A 20,190-nucleotide genomic window follows, 5' to 3' on the forward strand; every position below is an offset into this window, starting at 1 on the left:
TATCTATCTATCTATCTATCTATCTATCTATCTATCTATCTATCTATCTATCTATCTATCTATCTATCTATCTATCTATCTATCTATCTATCTATCTATCTATCTATCTATCTATCTATCTATCTATCTATCTATCTATCTATCTATCTATCTATCTATCTATCTATCTATCTATCTATCTATCTATCTATCTATCTATCTATCTATCTATCTATCTATCTATCTATCTATCTATCTATCTACCTACCTACCTACCTACCTACCTACCTACCTACCTACCTACCTACCTACCTACCTACCTACCTACCTACCTACCTACCTACCTACCTACCTACCTACCTACCTACCTACCTACCTACCTACCTACCTACCTACCTACCTACCTACCTACCTACCTACCTACCTACCTACCTACCTACCTACCTACCTACCTACCTACCTACCTACCTACCTACCTACCTACCTACCTACCTACCTACCTACCTATCTATCTATCTATCTATCTATCTATCTATCTATCTATCTATCTATCTATCTATCTATCTATCTATCTATCTATCTATCTATCTATCTATCTATCTATCTATCTATCTATCTATCTATCTATCTATCTATCTATCTATCTATCTATCTATCTATCTATCTATCTATCTATCTATCTATCTATCTATCTATCTATCTATCTATCTATCTATCTATCTATCTATCTACAGTATGACCCTCGAAAAAGTATTTTTAAGCATCTGCAGCCCTTATTTTTCAATGAATTATTAAAAAATGCATATGTCCTTGTTCTCCATAGTATTCCACGTAAGTAGATATAAAAATATTTTTTTTATCTCTATTAACACCAGAGATTTTTAGTGCTAAAGTTTTGAAAAAGTGACTGAGGAAAAAGTAATTTTTAACATGAAACAATTTTTTTTAGCAAAATTAAGCTAGAAATCCTTTTATTTTTGTTACTAGCAGAAACTTTATACAAAAATGAAATAAAAAATTTAGTTTTTGAGTGAAAAGCATTTTTTTACACATATTTTTTGAGTCTTTTTAGTTTAATGATATTTTGAAAACCCTACTTATTAGGCAAAATTGTTTAGGATTAAAAAACCAAATAAATCTCTATGAATATAGCAGGAAAATTGTTTTTGTTTCACAATCCTAACTTTAATAACAAAAAAGTTATAAAGAAAATAAAAATAAAACATAATGATTTTTCAGTCTAAAAAGCTTAATTTACCCCCTATTAAATAATTGAGATGTCAGAAAAGTAGGCGGAGCAACTGTCATAATTAATCCTTTTCTATAAATAAGGGTTAATAAATAACTTAAAATTTGCAAATAATCAATTCATTCAGTAGTATTTTTTGCCATTAAAAATTTATATTTTTTGTGGAATAAAAAAGAAATATTTAGTTAACTTGTTTTTCTTTGTGTCTCATTATTCAGTTGTCAGAAAAACATAATATAACCATCCAAAAAATAAGAGAAACAAAAAAAAATTCTTTTTCTCAGTCACTTTTTCAAAACTTTAGCTCTAAAAATCTCCTGTGTTAATGGAGGTAAAAAAAATATTTTTATATCTACTTACGTGGAATACTATGGAGAACAAGGACATATGCATTTTTTAATAATTCATTGAGAAATAAGGGCTGCAGATGCTTAAAAATACTTTTTCGAGGGTCATACTGTATCTATCTATCTATCTATCTATCTATCTATCTATCTATCTATCTATCTATCTATCTATCTATCTATCTATCTATCTATCTATCTATCTATCTATCTATCTATCTATCTATCTATCTATCTATCTATCTATCTATCTATCTATCTATCTATCTATCTATCTATCTATCTATCTATCTATCTATCTATCTATCTATCTATCTATCTATCTATCTATCTATCTATCTATCTATCTATCTATCTATCTATCTATCTATCTATCTATCTATCTATCTATCTATCTATCTATCTATCTATCTATCTATCTATCTATCTATCTATCTATCTATCTATCTATCTATCTATCTATCTATCTATCTATCTATCTATCTATCTATCTATCTATCTATCTATCTATCTATCTATCTATCTATCTATCTATCTATCTATCTATCTATCTATCTATCTATCTATCTATCTATCTATCTATCTATCTATCTATCTATCTATCTATCTATCTATCTATCTATCTATCTATCTAAGTTGATTTTCAATTTGGAAAGTTTAGTGATTTTTTTCCCTATTAAAATATTTATCTCAAGTATTAAATTGATAAATATAAATTGAAGCCAAATTACATATATTCTGAGTTTTTTTAGGTTGGGGTTAATTTTGGAAGAAAAAAGGGTTTTAGGGGTTTATTTTTAGTAAAAATGGGTCTAGAGCTGTCAACATATATTTTTATCTTTTTTCGGCTTTGAAAGTGTTTTTTACAGCCGGCTGCGAAATAATATATATTAACATTTTTAAAATTCTAATTGCTCAGCTTGTGTTAATAGTAGAAAAACGTTATGCATACCATTAGAACCGCTATGAAGTCTATTATTTGGAAATATAAAAATGATTCCTGTGCTACGTATAATTTATGAGCTATGTGGTAGAATGTCCCAACTGACTTAAAACTTGACTTGCGAGTAAATCATTAAAGATGATATTTTTCCACTTTTCTCACATTTATCAATACAGCTCCTAAACTAAAAATAGCACAAAAATTGTACTTATATTTCAATAAAAAATAGAGCTTATGACGGATCTAACGATATACATAGCATTTTTCTACTATTCACACAAGTCAAGCAGTTTGAATTTTTAAAATGTCCGCATTTTTGCACACACTTTTTTTTATCTTTCATGATTTACTCTCAAGCAGGGACAAGGGAAGGCTATTCTGGCAAACAATGCTTTAGAGCTGATTTCATAGATTTCCAGTTAAAACTAGATGATGAGATTATGCAACTTTTGGCAGAATTTGATAAGAATCTCAAGCATTATTTTATTAGTTTTTGCTCACTTTACTACAAGCCATCCAAAAATGATAGTCAGAGATTAGTTCCATGTTCAGTTTTGAGATGAACGAGTTGAATAATGCTTTTTACATATCCTTATACTAAAGTAACAGGATGTCTGTGTGTCTGTGTGTCTGTCTGTGTGTACCGAAGGATCTCGCTAACCGCTGAACCGATTGGGTTCTCCTTAACAGGGTAGATTCTCATATGTCCCGGGAAGGTTTATAACTATTTTGGGGGAGGGTACCACCACCCTCCCTAAAGAAATTAAATTTTTAAAAAATTTACCAATTTTAGAAAGAGAGTTCAACGAAAAATAAACATCAATCGTAAATTTTTTTAAACTTTTTCTTTTAAAATCTAAAATAAGAAATTGAATTATCAAATTCGACTCTCTCCTCCTCAAGTGCCCCTAGAGGCCTCTAGGGGCGTAGCCGCTAGTTTTATATATTTTATCTAAATCATAGACTACTCGTAAATTATATGTTTAATAGTGAATAAAATTTATTGAAAATCCCAAAGAGTGGATAGCTGTAATATTTTCAAAAATATTTAAGATTGTTTAGATATTTATCTCATCAAAAAATTTTACATAAAAAAAGTTTTTACAACACCTATCAATAAAATTCTGAACTACATAACTATTCTTTTCCAAATCCTAAATTTTATAATATATGTTGTGGTTTAATTTGGTATTTCTTGACAACATCTTGCCTCTAATTGCGAAACAAGTTGGAGGGAAGTGTCGAAATAGGAAATGTAAATAAGGAGCTTCCCTGAAATCATAAAATGATTTATCATGTCCTGCAATATTGAACATAAAAACAACTAATATTCTCGAATATTAACAATTTACAAACTTATTACAGAATTTAAAAATGGGTAATTTTCCCCAAAGTGCCTTGTAGAGCACAGAATCCCCCCTTTCCCCAACATTAACTTAAAACAAATTGTAAACGATCAAAGGGGCGGGGGTCCTTTTGGTATAGCATTAAGGAAACCAAAAGATATAATCTTAATAAGGAGGGGGATCAGTGCTTAATAGGCAACTTTGTGGTAAGGCACCAATATATATATTTTTTATGCTTATTTGTTGTTCTACTATTAACACAAGCCGCGCAATTTAAATTTTAAAAAGGTACATATTTTTTTATATACTTTAATCTTTAATGATTTACTCGCAAGTCAAGTTTTAAGGCAGTTGGGACATTTTACCACATCGCTCCTAAACTATACGTAGCACAGGAATCATTTTTATATTTCCAAAAATTAGATTTCATAACGGTTCTAATGGTATGCATAACGTTTTTCTACTATTAACACAAGCCGCGCAATCTAAATTTTAGAAAGGACCGCATTTTTTTTGCACACCCTTTAACAAAAAATATTAGGTCTTTACAGTTATTTATTTCAGCCAATGAAGAAAAAGAGGTATTAATGATTGATTTCTGTCAGTAATAAGTGGGTTAAATTAAACAATAGTTTTGATCCAGAAAAAAATCATATAGAAAAATTAAAATGTACTAAGGTCCAATTGAGAGTGGCATCCGTAAAAGGAACCATCAATATATTTATGTTCCAACCTTAGTCTAGTTTAATACTGAATACATTATAATGTGAAATAGACCTACATACTAGACTATAATAGTATCAGTTGGGGAAAAAAAATGGGCTTTCTATCTTCAACTTTATCATTAGACTTAAAACAATTTCTCTACATTTCACAACATGCAAGAACCTAAATCTGATTGGATCATTATTGTCTTCCAATATAAATATTTAAAATTGTCAAAAACCAATATAAACCTTTACAGCAACAGTAATTCAGTAAATACGTGTTCCATTTTCATAAAATACAAATACTCTTGGGATAGTCTTAAAAACCCCTTCTTTTGTCGTTTACAATAATGTGCTATTGTGAAATAGACAGACTTACATAAGTTAATGATAGAGTAGACTTAATATTCAATTCAAAATGCAAACAGATTTTTAAGTATTTATTATATTGGATTAAATGCAGTTTTTGAGTAAATAAGATTATATATATACTTTATTTAGAAATGGTTAAATATATTAATAATTCAAAACTACTGATTATTTAAGCTGGAAAGTTCTGAAGTAGCAGGGTGTCTGTCTGTATATCAGGACACCAAGCAACAGGATGACTGACCGTTTAATTAATACAATGTATTAATTAACTATGCACTTTGAAGGGGTAGAATATTTGCCTATGCAAACTAGCTAAAGTAGCAGGATGTCTGTAAATAGCTGTATTGGTCTTAATAAAGACTCGAACCCAAACCAGATAATGTTCTGTGTTAGGACTCTCAATATCAACTGACTTAAATATATTTTCTCTTTATTCTGTCTGAGAGCAATTGAAGAGTAATTAAGAGTAACAACTAAAATATGTCTGCAAACTTAAATATATGACATCACAACATAAATATATGACATTTACCCCCTTCTGAAACCATCCAGCTAGGGATGGTTTCACCATCCATCAGGCTGATCCAACAAACTGGGATCAACGTCTTCACTGGGTGAACCTACATCGAAATTAACCCCGGCCTCAAGTCCTTCATCTCCTTCACCCACTGGAGGAGGAGTGTTCAGCGCCCCTCCACCAACCTCAGCCGAGACACCCACTGTTGCCGCCATGACAGCATTACTCGCTGCAGCAGCTACTGGCCCTCCTACAGCAACCATCACAGCATCATTTACAGCCGCGGCAGTATCATTCGCAACAGCCACCTCTGCAGCAACCGCTGACCCATCTGCCGGCATTGCCACCTCCATCTCAACACCACCAGCGACCTGAACACCTCCCGAAACCATCATCACCCCGTTGTTAGCCTCAGCACCGCCAGAAGTCCCAGCCTGTTGCAGCTGCCAATATGCCGCCGCCGGTAAGTCATTGTTTATTCTGCGCCGGATCTCGGACAGCTCGCTAAAAATATTAGACAGGTGCCTTTGCACTTCAGCCTCTTTTTGCGCCATCTCAGAAATAGCCTCTTGAACCTTAGTTCCCTGCCCTGCCAAAACACTTTCTACTTGTTGCCCCACCTGTTGTCCCAACTTGGTTGAACTACTGTCCCAACTTGGTTGAACTACTTTCCCAATTATCAGCCACTGCTGTCTGTACACGCTGTACCAGATAAGAAGCCTTTTGCTGTGCAGTAGTAGCCACCATTTGCTGTACCTCCGTATTTACCTTCCTAATACATTCCATTAGATCCTTCTTATGCGTGGCCAACATGTCTTTAATCCGTTTATGACCGTCTGTCTGCCAAAGTTTCTGTGCAGTGTTCAAACTTTTGACTGATTCTTTTACAGCCTCACGAATTTTTTCCTCAACCATAGGCTTTAAAGTCACAGCAACAGAATTACTGATTCTACCTATATCTTCATCACTGAGCGGCGCCAAACCACGTCTGTCATTCTTGCGCTCAGCCTTATTCCTCTCGACTTCAGCACGCAAATCTGGTAACTCCCTCTTCTGTTTAGGCCCAAGAGAATCTGCCCCAGCAGGACGCTTCACCACGCCCCTTCTGGAAGTACCTTCCCCAGCATCATCATAAGCCTTGCTGGCTCCTTTAGTCCTGACCGACCCAGCAGCCTGTTTTGGCACAAACTTACCAAACCTGCGCCGTCCCTCACCAGAACTAGTATCTGCCACCTTTTGTTCAGGCTTGTCCGTTGGAGGCTCAGCCCAACTGTCTAGCTCCGAACCACTCTGTTCACTAGGCAGACGATCCCTGGAATCAAGCTCAACCTCAAGGCCCACGTTGCCAACATCGTCCTCGTCATCATACCCAGGCTCATACCTGGGCGACTCTACCTCATACTGCCTCCTCCGGGACCCTTCTCTATCATCTCTTCTATACACAACATGCCGCCGATTAGCTCTATCAGCATCCAGCATCTCAACAGACGGTTCACGCTCCTCCCGCCGTCCAGACGCCCGCTGATACCGCCTCTCGTTTCCATCTCCATTTCCTGATAATAATCAATAATTAAATATTAACATTTTAATATTATAACATTTTTCATATATAAGACGACATTCAAAACGAAATACTTTACACAAATTATATTTATCAGGGATGCCAAATTTTAATTACTGCCTCCCCGAAGGATAACGCGAAAATTTAACGCAGTTACACAGTTTGCCCAAACAACCAACACACAGCAATCCAACAACCACCCCCGCAGCACCAATCACAGCCATAACAAAATGCTGCCAACTATTAGTCAACCAATCAATCGAGGTATTATACAGATGTACAAACCAATCTTCTGTAACCTCTACAACAAAAGCATGTGAATTAGCAGCCAATTCCGAAAGTTTAGCCTCTTCCACAGACTCCAACACCTGTCCTATCTCTCCCTTATCCAACAGATGCTCAAAATTCAACGGTACCTTCAGCCAACTATCCTCCAGCCGTTTAGTCTGAACCCTTGTTGCCCAGATATAATCCAGGTTTAACTCTCACAAATACTGGATTTTTCCTGCACTCGACAGCCATCAACAAGGAAACATTTTTAACTAATCTTGTGAACGGTTCTACAGCAACAATTCTATTGTCCATGAACAAAGAAAAATGACCAAGATAACACGGCAAATTCGCTCCTAAAGTCACATTCAACCATCTTTTTTTACACACAGACACAAGTTCCATCTCCCCTAGATGTTGTACCAACAAATTTCCGACTTGTTTGATGTTGGAATGAAACAAATTATTCTCCCAACACCCCTGCTCTGCCTGCAAAATCCTTTCCACCTGATGGTATGAAGAAGTCAGCTGTAATAATAAAGCACCATCCTCCTCCTTTCTACGCATCCAAGGAAAAAAATTCTTTTTAGCTGTTGTAATCCACAAAAATACATCCGGAACGTTGGTATGAAAATAATGCAAATCAGTCAGTAAGTCAGAAAACTCCACTTTTTTCCCCAGTTTCAATCCCAACGAAAACTGTGGAGAAATCGCCAACCAACTTTGGCCACCCTGATTACTAGCATCATCCGCCATATTAGAAAATGTAAACAAAGTTAAATTTACAATTTCAACAGTCCGAAAATAACTAAAATGACGTCTATCTTCATGTGATTTATTGTGAACTATCACTCGATCAAGCCCAAGCCGCAGATCAGACTCCAGACAATGTGCACCAATGAACTGATCCTCAAGAAAACAACTGTTATCAGGTAACATTGAAATTTGTATATTTTTCAAATAACTTGTAATTTGAACTTCTTGAAAAGAATTAGGCACAAAGGTATTATTTAAATAAATACCATCCCCTCTGCACTGAGGGTCAATTCCGTACGTCATCATATCCTCATACAGAATGGTACCATTTATGAAATAAGTCATTGACCGGTCATAAAACGCTACAGGCAACCGTCGTCCATCTATGTCTAACACCCTCTGTTCCTCCATCCTTTTACAATCTTCACTAGAAATTAATTCATCACTACTAACCACAGCTGGTGCCCCTAAATGTTTATGGCTATATCTGCCACAATACCAGGTGTGAACCGTTCTGTCGACGTGACATTGTACCGCGGGCAGAAATCTCACTCCTACTTTTTTTAACAGGTGACCACTGATTGTTCCATTAAACTCATGCTGTCCAAACACTGTACATTCTGAAGCCCTCAATTCAGGACCGTCGCCAACACACTCCTTTACTAGCACAGGTATCACGTCAGCCCCACAGGATATTAAATACAATCCCCAAATTAAAAAATATTTACCTGATTTGAATTTATTATTATGACCAGACATTATTAGCTGATAACTGTTCACCAGTCCACCCGCAAATATCAACTGATTTAGCCTTTCATTGTAGAACAACTCTCCACCTACTAGCTTTGTCAGCACATATTTGTTATTAAAATAATCAAATAACAATTCATGAACTCTTATTATAATATATTTTTATAATATATTTTTTTCAAAAATAATTATTATCAGTTCTCCTTTCCCTACTTTTTCCGTCCTCGAGTTCCTATCTGAACATGTACCACAGGACCCCCTACCTGAGATCTTAACCTCCTCCCAGTGTCCCATAAATATTTCGCCACCCGTGATCCACTTTTCTTAATTGTTACTAATCTTTCAGGTGAAGATTGCGGCGGCGCCATAGTCAAAAACGACTGTTCCAATGGAAGCTCAACCTCGTCAAAATTACCCTCAACTACAGGAGCAGGCACCACAGATTCATCTGTCACTCCCACCTCTACTCCTTCACCTACAGGTATATTTTCCCTATTAATATTCCACTCATTTCCATCCCCTGAAACTCTGTCATTATCAACCGCAATCTCACTCTCCTTCTCCTGGATCTCGTCACTCTGTCTTTCCTCTGCCAATTCAAAACCATCATTTTCAGATGACAAATACACAACATCTTCACTCTCTCTCTCCTCTACAGTTTCTCTCTCTACAGGCATATTATCCACCTCCAAAAATATCTCATCGGAAGGGAAAATTTCAGGTAAAGGAAAAACGTTAAAATTAACCTCCTCTCCTAAAACTTCCGTTCGAGCATGAATTTTTCGAATTTTATCTCTAGCTACAACCTGATTTTTCTTGATGGGATTATTCCCAAAAGGTGCCAATTCATACAATGCATCCGAAAATTTCTTAACTACAATAAAAGGCCCCCCATAAAAAGACTGTAATTTCTTGGACACGTCAGTCTTCACAATATTAAAGAAAGCATAACAAACATCTGTCACCCTCAATGCCTCCTTCTGTACTCTGTGTTTATTTTGAACCTCTAAATATAACTTGGATTTTGTAGAAATTCTCTTAATTACGTCCTCCATATTTTTCAGAAATTCCAAATACGACCGCGAGGATGAAGATTCAACAGACGGAACTGGTGATAGAAAATCGAGGGGAATACGTGGCTGACGACCGAAAACCAGAAAAAATGGAGAATAGCCAGTTCTAGAACTCTTGGAGCAGTTAATCACTAACGTAGCCAAAGGTAATTTTTTAGCCCAGTCCTTAGTTCCATGATTTTCATCTACTTTCAAAGCAGCATACAAACTCTGATTTTGCCTCTCTACAGGATTCGAATTTGGATTCCTGGGAGGAAATAGGACAGTATCCACCCCCAATCCTTTCATCACCCCTTTAAACACACTGCTTGTAAAATTTGTACCTCTATCCGATCTCAAAGCCCTAAATAAACCATAGGTAGGTACAAAATTTTCCAATATAGCCTTTACAGTTGTTTCAGTTTTAGCATCAACCAACGGACATGTAAAAACATATCTAGAAAATAAGCAAACCATGATTAAGACAAATTTAACCATCTGTCCCTGATGATAACATGGAGTCCAAGGACCAACTAGGTCCACTGACATATTAGCAAAAACTTCACTACTTTGAACAGAATGAGTTATAGGTGAAACATGTTTAGGATTACTTCCAGCCTTTTTCAAACATGTAATACAACTTCGCATTCTCGATTCCACAAACTTGTTCACGCCAGGCATAAAAAATCTCTCATTTATTTTACGTATTGTCTCCTGAACACCTCTATGTCCAGAACCATATCCACCATGAGCTGAATCAAATATATCATTGTATAAGGAAAGAGGCACTACAGGCCTCTCGACAAAACCCCCTTCGGCCAAAGGCTGTCTGAAAATTACAACCCCCTCTAGCACATACATATGGCCAATAAGATTGTACAATAGTTCTTTTCTGCCCGATAACTCCGCCCTCTCATAAGAAGACAACTGTCTCCTTTCCAATATCCATAACCTTATTTCATTTAGAATCTCGTCCTGCTGAAGACTACGTTGCCAGACAAACTCAACATCCACCTCATCCTCTGCAGAATGTACCTGCATAATGGAATAGATTTGATCCAGAAATGGTGAATCATCCAGGTAAGGATCCAAAATTTTATTATCAGTCTCTCTACACTCCTGACAATCCTTCAGTCGATGTTCCTTACAATCTAACTCAGTTCTCGACAAATAATCTACGTTCACATGCTTAGTCCCCTGTCGATGGATAACTGTAAAGTCAAAACTTTACAAGAAAGTTATCCATCATTAGGTGACACCGTTTATTGATCCTTTAGCCCAACGTTTATAATGCACTAGTGAAATACTGTCTGTCCGAACCAAAAATTCACGAAACCTACAAAAGTGTAAAAAATTCTTTAATGCATATACTAATGCACCTAATTCTCCTTTATAAGAAGGATAATTTTGTTCCGCAGCATTACACTTTTTACTACAGACACCGAACACTCTCTCTACACCATCCTGTTCTTGCGAAATAATCCCTGCAAAATACTGAGAACTATAATCTACGTCCACGATAAAAAGATTAGGATTATCCCATTGAGGATAGCCTTTACACATCTCAGTCTTGAACATTTCCATAAATTCAGTCCATACTCTATTCAATTCTTCTGTCCACTTTATTATAGTGTCATTCCTGTGACTATCCAACATGCACGACCTCTTGGCATAATCAGCAAAATATCCTCTGTAATAATTGGTAAATCCCAAAAACTTCTGTAACTCCTTCCCTGTTCTAGGCTTGCCCCAATCCTTAATCCGTTCCAAATATGCAGGATTCATTTTCAATCCATCGGCACTAATAATATGCCCCAAATAATGGCATTCTCTAGTCAATAAATCACACTTATCTAAATTCAATTTCAGGTTGACCTGCCTAAGAACTTGAAACAGTGCCTGCAGATGCTCTACATGTTCCTCTGGACTTGATGAAAACACGATCAGATCGTCCAAGTAACTGATACAGAATCCATACATTCCTGGCAGGATAGACAGCACCTTATCCATCAGAGCACAGAACAGGCTGGGTGCATTACACAACCCAAATGGCAACCTGTTAAACAAATACATCCTGTTTGCTGCACTAAAAGCTGTCAACGGTTTAGAGTCTTCATCCATAGTCATCGAATGGTAGGCAGCTGTCAAATCAAGAGTACTGAACACCTTGCCAGAACCCAGCTTCGTCAGATTATCAGAAATCAGTGGCAGCGGCCACGCCACCCGCTTAGTCACGTTGTTCAAATTGCGGAAATCGATGACAAACCTCAACTTCGCCTCTGCTCCAGGTGCAGCCTTCTTTTTCACAGCAAAAATAGGACTAGACCAATCCGAGAAACCCTCTTCAATAATGCCGGTGTTCAACCATTTGGTTAACTGTTCTTTCAACTTAGCATCGTACTCTGGATTCAACGGAATATTTCTGGCCTTCACAGGTTTAGCTCCAGGTAACAATTCTATATTATATGTCATTAATCGACAATCACCAATATCTGAATCATTCATTGAAAAGATATCAAAATTTTCCAAACAAATTTTAATAATCCTAGGTTTCAATTCTGGATTTTCTTTAATCATCTGGTTTTCATCTAACTTCAATTTTTGAATAATAAACTGTACCCGTTCATGCATTTTTTGCCCCGACAACTTTTCTGGCTTATCCAACTCATTAATTGTTTTATTACAGGTGACATCTTGATTATCCATGACGAAACAATGCCCCATCTTCACATTTCTCAGCAAGGTAATAGGTTTTATTGACGCATTAACTACATTAACCACGCAGGACCCATCTTTCCGTGGCTGATACACTCCCTCAATAATCATAATCCCATTGCCACTTGTCATCTTAGAAGAATTAGGGGACACATACCAAAACCCATCATTCTTTAATCCAGCCACATGCACAACAGCTGTAGATCCTCCAGGATAAAAAATAGTTTTGTCCAGCAACTTCACATTATACTTCGTTGAATATAACTCTCCAAACCCACCCCCCTCCTTTATCCCTGGCAAGGTAGGTTTAGATGGAATTTCAGAATTCATTCGTCCGGACAAAATAGGAATTTTCTGTATCTCCGCCACCACCTGTTTCTGTAAACAGGAATTAATAGGAACAGATTCCCCACAAAATTCAAACTTATCCTCATCCAAACAAATATTAATTTTATTCTTTTTCAGGAAATCAGATCCAAGATTCACCAACCTACTCGTCACCTCAGGTACATAAAATATCTCCGTAAACACAGCTTGAGTTCCAGCAAATCTAAATTTCAACTCGACATATCCAATAATATTAACTTTCTTTAAATCTACTGAATACGCTGATAATTTAGCAGGACAAAACTCAATTCCATGTTTATCAAGAATTTCTCTAGATATTAAAGAATTAAAATTATTTCCTGTATCAATAATTCCTAACTCCTTCACCGTAATATCAGCCCCAGGCACAAAGAAATCTAAATCCGCACAAATAGGCATTTTCGTTATCTTCAAAAACTTCACAATCTCTTGAAAACACTAGTCATTTCTATCCATATATCTTCGAATTAAAATCTCAATGCAGGATTACAAATAATTAATATATCCATGTTAATTAATTTTAAATTTTAGATATACATCATTCCACTACACAGCAGTCAGCCCTCCATCCGTCACCAGCCGCCAACATACTGTTCGATTTATGAAATCCTGTACATCTTCCAGACTACCAGCATCACACAGCTACACACCAAGCCTTTTTTCATACAAGTAAGTACCTCTCAAAGTTTTAACATTTACTTCAACTTTGCATAGGTACCTATCAAAATATAATATATAATAAATATATATATATAAATATATATATATATTGTTTTCATTAACACGATCACACCTTGACTGAAGAATAAGCAAGACAGTAATACTTTATAAAGTTGAGAGCAATTATCTGAATACAAAACAGCAAAATTAACTAATTACACATAGCAAACCCAGAAAAAATCAACTACAGTACTATAGCCTATATAATGAATACGAATAAAAGAACGATCTATAAATTTCATCCCAAAATGAAATTTATATATCGAATCAATCATATCCATTACATAGGATATTGCTGAAAATTGTTCCTAGCTATGTCAGCAATCATAGCCTCATACTGTTTCTCATCTCTGCTCTTTTCAGAATCCACAACAGGCCCCACCTGATTGACTGTCTTCTTCAGAAACTGCTCAGGTATTACCCTATTATTAGGCACTCCAGGACCTTCTTTCTTCTCGCTACCCGCTGAGAAAAACCTAGCTTTGGTCTTTCCTATGCGAGAATCAGGAGCTGGCGGCTTACCGTCTCTCTTCTGCCAGCAACTAGCCACTACATGACCTTTTTTCCCACAATACCAACAAATCATAGTTTTAGCCTTCGAATTCAGAGCCCCAATCACGTTCTCAACCTGATCCCAAGGAATATCATCATCCCCTTCAATCCACGCATTATTATCGCCAATCTCAGTCCTGCCCTCCAAATCAGATACATGCACTTCACTGATTACAGGCCTAGCTTTTACCTCCCTAGAATCCTCTAGCTTCAACCCTTCCATAGCCTGAGAATAACAGGACGTTACATTTTCAGGTGAGACGTGTCCAGAACGGGCCCAGCTTGTGTAATGCTGACCTCTGCGAATCAAATAAGTCAAGAAAGCACTGTAATCTTCCAGGTAATGCATAGATTCAATGAAATTAGCCATATCTCTAGCTAAATCAGAAAACAGCAAATTCTTAGCCACATTATTGTAGAAATCACGCCAAGATTGTCTAGAAATTTGACCAGGATGCATAAGCCTAAACAGCCGTAACTTAGCATTGAAGAACACATCCACATTCTGACCACTCTTTTGTTTCAGGGCGTAGAAGAATTCAGTAGCTGACTCTGTATCTGCAAAGGGTATCACCAACCTTCTTATCAACAGGTAATAACCTAAAGCACTTAGGGAAGCATTAGCCTCCGGCGTAATAAGCCTCCCCATCTTCTTCCCTTTGCACTCAAAAATCCTATTGTACAGGACGTCCTTGAAAAGCATAGGATCCTCCAACTTTGCGAACCGAGCAACCCTCCATAAGGATAAGAAATAATCCTCAAAATCAATGTTTCCATCCCAAAATGGAGCATCCCGCACAAAATCACTATCCCACTTGACTCCTCTTACAAGACAAAACTCCTTAAACTGCTCCTCTACAGTCTGTTGGCTTACACTACCGCCGGCCACCTTTTTATAGGCCTTAAGCACTTCAGCCCTTTCCTCAATTAAAGGAAATATATCCAACAATTGATTCTCATATTCGGTCAGACAACTCTCACGAACATTCATCCAATTTCCATTCCCAACCGGACCCAAAAACTCAATCTGCGAAAACTTCAGATGTCCAGGAGCACTTTTCACCCTTTTAGCCTCGAAATTGGTAGAATCCAATTTAGCCTCCACACTCAAACGATTAATGAAAGATGTATTAAACGAATCATCTCCCGTCAATTTGACTGCAGATACACTAGCCCCCATACTTGTCTCATACAAAAAACCGCTAATATCCCCATCCGCTGGCAATTGCGCCACCTTTTTCTTAATAGTAGCCAAATCAACATCATAGCCTAACTTCTTATGCTCATCAGAATTCTTGAACTCTTTCACCTTATTCTCCAGCCGTTTATTCGCCGCCGTTAGCTTATCCACCTGACCCTTGACAGTCGTATGCTCCTTTAACATTGCCCTAACATATTTTTTTATGCTTTCAGGCACAACGTCATTCTCCACCTCGCCCAACGCCGACTCCACATTCGCATTGGCACCTGCACCAACATCCTCAGCCACAGCATCATCCTCCTCCCAATTTTCGGGAGTTCCATCATCATCCTGACTGTCAGTCTCCCGAGGACGCTTAGGCGGCCGTCCACGCTTGCCTTCATTTTTACCCCGCTCTCCTTTTTCTCCATCAGCCATATCCGAGCACTAGAACTAGATTCGCCGTGAAATTTAGATCAGAAGAGTTAAAGAATGAAATTCCACAGAAACCTAAAATATAAATCAAGTTAGAAATATAAAAAAATAAAAAAACTGTGAAAAATCCGAGATAAAAAATCTCAAAAAGTGATTGAATTCAAATTAAACACCACTTCCCCCACCCTTAACTCAGTAGCAGGTCTAAATAACACGTAGCACAATAAGACTGCGCCAAATGTGAAATAGACAGACTTACATAAGTTAATGATAGAGTAGACTTAATATTCAATTCAAAATGCAAACAGATTTTTAAGTATTTATTATATTGGATTAAATGCAGTTTTTGAGTAAATAAGATTATATATATACTTTATTTAGAAATGGTTAAATATATTAATAATTCAAAACTACTGATTATTTAAGCTGGAAAGTTCTGAAGTAGCAGGGTGTCTGTCTGTATATCAGGACACCAAGCAACAGGATGACTGACCGTTTAATTAATACAATGTATTAATTAACTATGCACTTTGAAGGGGTAGAATATTTGCCTATGCAAACTAGCTAAAGTAGCAGGATGTCTGTAAATAGCTGTATTGGTCTTAATAAAGACTCGAACCCAAACCAGATAATGTTCTGTGTTAGGACTCTCAATATCAACTGACTTAAATATATTTTCTCTTTATTCTGTCTGAGAGCAATTGAAGAGTAATTAAGAGTAACAACTAAAATATGTCTGCAAACTTAAATATATGACATCACAACATAAATATATGACACTATATTTACATTCAACAATTTGGCCATTAGGAGTCTTGTAAAGTTTTTTTTGGGAAATAATCGATTGCAACATCATTTAACAATGAACTATACCAGAACCAATATTCTCTTACTAATGGGAGTGTAAACCCAGCTTCTACCAATAACGAAATAAATTCGGGAAAAAATCACGAAACCTATACGTGTTTTTCAGCTGTCGTTGGGGGGCAACACATTGTAAAATTGACGACATCTCCATTTGCCCCCCTAAATATTATTTTAGATTTAATTTGCTTGTTGGTTATACCTAAACCCAATGACACAATTATGAAACAAATCCTTCTTATGTATTAGAATATATTTGTTAAGAAAGCTGCTATTCTTACCATATTGCACAAATACAGGATTAAGTTGGATGTATTCAAATTTCAACCAAATTGAAGGCACAATACAAACCCTAATTCATTTTACAACTTCAATTGCAAGTCTTTTCAGAAGGGTTTAAACTAATATGAGTAATTCACACACAAACATATATACATATTAGTTGGCTTCTAAATTAAGGGATCGAAGGCCGCTTCCTAATATACACCAGCCTGGAATCGTCTGCGGCGTGTACCTTATTTGTTTGAATGCAAAAACATTACGGCTGCGTTTGATTGAATTGTTTTAGCCGCCATATGGTAACTGTCCCAAATCTTAGTAGCGGTTTTTTATCAAAGTTCGTCTTGACTGAATTATTTTATAGTCAAAAAGTAAAAAAAAGGACCTACGGAGATTCAGGTAAAAATTATGGAGAAGCTAAGCTTTCTTAATCGTACCCAACTGTCACAGAAATTTCATGCCAAGTTTATTATTAAGTGTTTAATATTGATTTTTATTTATTGAATATAATAATAAAATATTAACATAGTTACAATGCCTTTGATAATAAAATTACATATCACAAAATAAAACAAATAAGATATAGAAGAGCTCGTTCTTATTTCAAATGCTTAGTTAGAAGTGTAACAGTATCCACGGAACCAGACAGCACCCAGGTCCTAAAAATGGTTCATAAAATAACTCAAAAAAAACTCACTTTAGCAAACAATGATCAGGGGCTGTTATTCACCCAATTAATTCAATTTGAAGTTGCCAAAATTAAATATTTTGTTAGAGTAAAGTTGGAGTCAAACTTGTTTTTTAGTGTAACTAAATGGGAAGTGGATAAGAAGGGGAGAAAAAAGAGAGGGGAATTGAGGGGAAATTTTAACTTAGAATTGTTTGTCAGAATCACATTCTCTTTTCCCTGACAATTCAAAACTTGTTCATTTATAAAGAGGAATGGAAGAATAAATATAATTCTGTCACAAACGTGGCAAAATTAATTTTTATTCATTTCAGAGTATTTAACTAAAAAAAGCTTTGTCGGTGATCGGAAGAAAATCCACGGTTACAAATGAAAGTTTTTTACTTTTGATAATTTATCAAACATGAAATGTTTCATTACAATCTTGCATTTAATAAAAATGTTTTAATAAATAAGAGGGGGGAAGTTCTGGCATATTTGCGTAAACCTGGTATATAATCTTTATCTTTGGACTGCGAGGATAGGTTATAAAAGATAAAATCATTCTTATATGATGAATTTTCCCAAGTTTAAGGATTTTTTGGATAGGCCTACAGGTTCCGGAGCTCCAGGCCTCCAGGTGGTCTCCGTACAGGTAAAAATGAAAAAATATTTTTTAAGAGTTAGAGGTCAACTTAAAAAACAAAATATGCATCTTTTTGAATGTTATTCACATATTTGAAGAAAAAACATTCATATTTTGTTTCATAAGCTGACCTCTATATCTTCAAACAAAATTCTTTTTGTTCATTTTTACCTGTACAGAGACCACCTGGAGGCCTGGAGCTCCGGAACCTGGAGGACTATCCATAAAACTTAAAACTTGAGAAAATTCATCATATAAGAATGATTTTAAAATCTTTAATAACCTATCCTCTCAATCCAAAGATAAAGCATATATACCAGGTTTACGCAAACGTGTCAGAACTCCCCCCCCCCCCCCTTAAATAATCTCATACCAAGTATTAGAATTTTCATCCATATTTTCATCCTCGTTTTCGATAGCAAATTCTATTTTCTAAAAACATAAAAAAAAACTTATTTTCCGGGTAAATATGAGTCATAATCTTAATAAAAATAACATACTTCCCATCAAAATAAATTATTAGAACTAGGATATCTGAGTACTTTGGGCTGGACTGGGAAGTGTAATTTTGCCCCCTTTTTTACCTTAAAGTTTAAATGTCAATAAGTTATGAGTTGTGTCTGTTTTGGGGCTAAGAAATCCACCTGCGCTGTCTATTATAAACTTTTCTGTCGTGAATTGTGTCATAATTCGATCACTTCACCTTCCGGGCGATTTGATGCCTCAGTCACGGGATGTTGATTATTATTATGAACAAAAATGTATACCTTTTGAAATAGAGAATACGTCACACGTTTCACATCAGGAGCTGTTAATTGGTTCAGGATCGGATATTTGTCTTATAGTATTACAATACATTAATACTAATTACATGGTATTGAGCTATTAAAGAGAAAAGCCAATTAAAACGTATACAGATAGCTGTATATAATTTAAATTTTAAAGGATAATTTAGAAGGCCAATTGTTTTACTTTATGTACTAAAATTGAAATTCAGACAGGGGTGTGTATTCTGCACAAGATTTATTTTTTTTCCCCTGCTACAAATTTTTTTATTTTTTTCCCCACCCTAGTTTTTTCTCACCAAGTAGGGGGGAAAATGGAAAAATATTTAAAGAACTCTATATTTTATTTATTTTATCCCTCCTACCACACATTTTTTTTAGTTTTTTTCACCAAGGAGGGGGGGAAATGGAAAAAATGTTTTCAGTTTTCTTAATTTTTACATTTTTTTCCCCTCCAACCACTTATTTTATATACCTCCCCCCCCCCCCCATGAGCAGGGAATCCCATGTAGAATATACACCCCTGAATTCAGATGAAGCCTCAAATATACTTAAATATATAGGGTGCAAGAAGGAGGTGTAGAAGGGTTTTCACAACCCCCCCCCCCCAAAAAAAAAAAAAAAAAAATTTGAGATTAACTACCTTATTCATTATTTCGTAACCCTCCCCCCCCCCCCCCCCAAAGAAAAAAAAGCTAAACCCCCCTGGTAAATTTCTGTGCACGCAACTGACACTTGCACTAACACACAGACAGACAAGCACAACAAGTGTATTTATAACTTTAGTAAATAATATTCCAAGGCTTAAATAGATTTAATTAAATGTGTGAATAGAGAATAAACTGAATACTCGGGCAAATTTCATTATCATGACGCCTAAAACTTTTAATTGCTGCCTTGCATGTTCCAATGTTAAAAATATCTACTCTATAATTTTATCTAATCTTAGAGAAAAAATTATAAATTTTAGTTTTTGGAAAAACATTAAAAAGAACAAGAGGGGGGGGGGGAAGTTTTGACACATTTGCGTAAACAGTGAGTATAGCGTTTATCTTTGGACTGACAGGATAGGTTATAAAAGAAAAAATCATTCTTATGTGATGAATTTTCCCAAGTTTTAAGATATTTTGGATAG

General features: G+C 35.8%; 1 protein-coding gene and 1 long non-coding RNA gene across 2 annotated transcripts; one reads left to right on the forward strand and one right to left on the reverse strand.

Annotated features, from left to right (window-relative positions):
• Positions 1-9,183: 9,183 nt before the first annotated feature.
• On the forward strand, positions 9,184-13,641 carry LOC145318378 (uncharacterized). The gene is made up of 6 exons (XM_080159673.1): positions 9,184-9,275; positions 9,859-10,926; positions 11,716-12,293; positions 12,533-12,589; positions 13,027-13,067; positions 13,459-13,641. Exons 3-6 carry the CDS (start codon positions 12,104-12,106, stop codon positions 13,639-13,641), a joined length of 471 nt encoding a protein of 156 aa, XP_080015799.1. The 5' UTR covers positions 9,184-9,275; positions 9,859-10,926; positions 11,716-12,103.
• Positions 13,642-17,436: 3,795 nt separating this feature from the next.
• On the reverse strand, positions 17,437-19,138 carry LOC145316036 (uncharacterized). The gene is made up of 3 exons (XR_013878276.1): positions 19,038-19,138; positions 18,644-18,702; positions 17,437-17,616 (listed from the first exon to the last, which is right to left on the reverse strand). It is a non-coding gene; the product is annotated as an uncharacterized LOC145316036 (long non-coding RNA).
• Positions 19,139-20,190: the final 1,052 nt, after the last annotated feature.

This window comes from Acartia tonsa, chromosome 4 (genome assembly GCF_053477335.1).
Source record: "Acartia tonsa isolate MP-2025a chromosome 4, ASM5347733v1, whole genome shotgun sequence".
Taxonomy (NCBI): domain Eukaryota; kingdom Metazoa; phylum Arthropoda; class Copepoda; order Calanoida; family Acartiidae; genus Acartia; species Acartia tonsa.

What these genes read in the sequence shown, in the direction of transcription:
- LOC145318378 (XM_080159673.1), top strand. Translation starts at nt 12,104, where the DNA reads ATGACAAACCTCAACTTCGCCTCTGCTCCAGGTGCAGCCTTCTTTTTC. An exon ending in TCTTCACATTTCTCAGCAAG is followed by an intron (nt 12,590 to 13,026) that starts GTAATAGGTTTT and finishes ATTCTTTTTCAG; the next exon opens with GAAATCAGATCCAAGATTCA. An exon ending in CAACCTACTCGTCACCTCAG is followed by an intron (nt 13,068 to 13,458) that starts GTACATAAAATA and finishes TTTAAATTTTAG; the next exon opens with ATATACATCATTCCACTACA.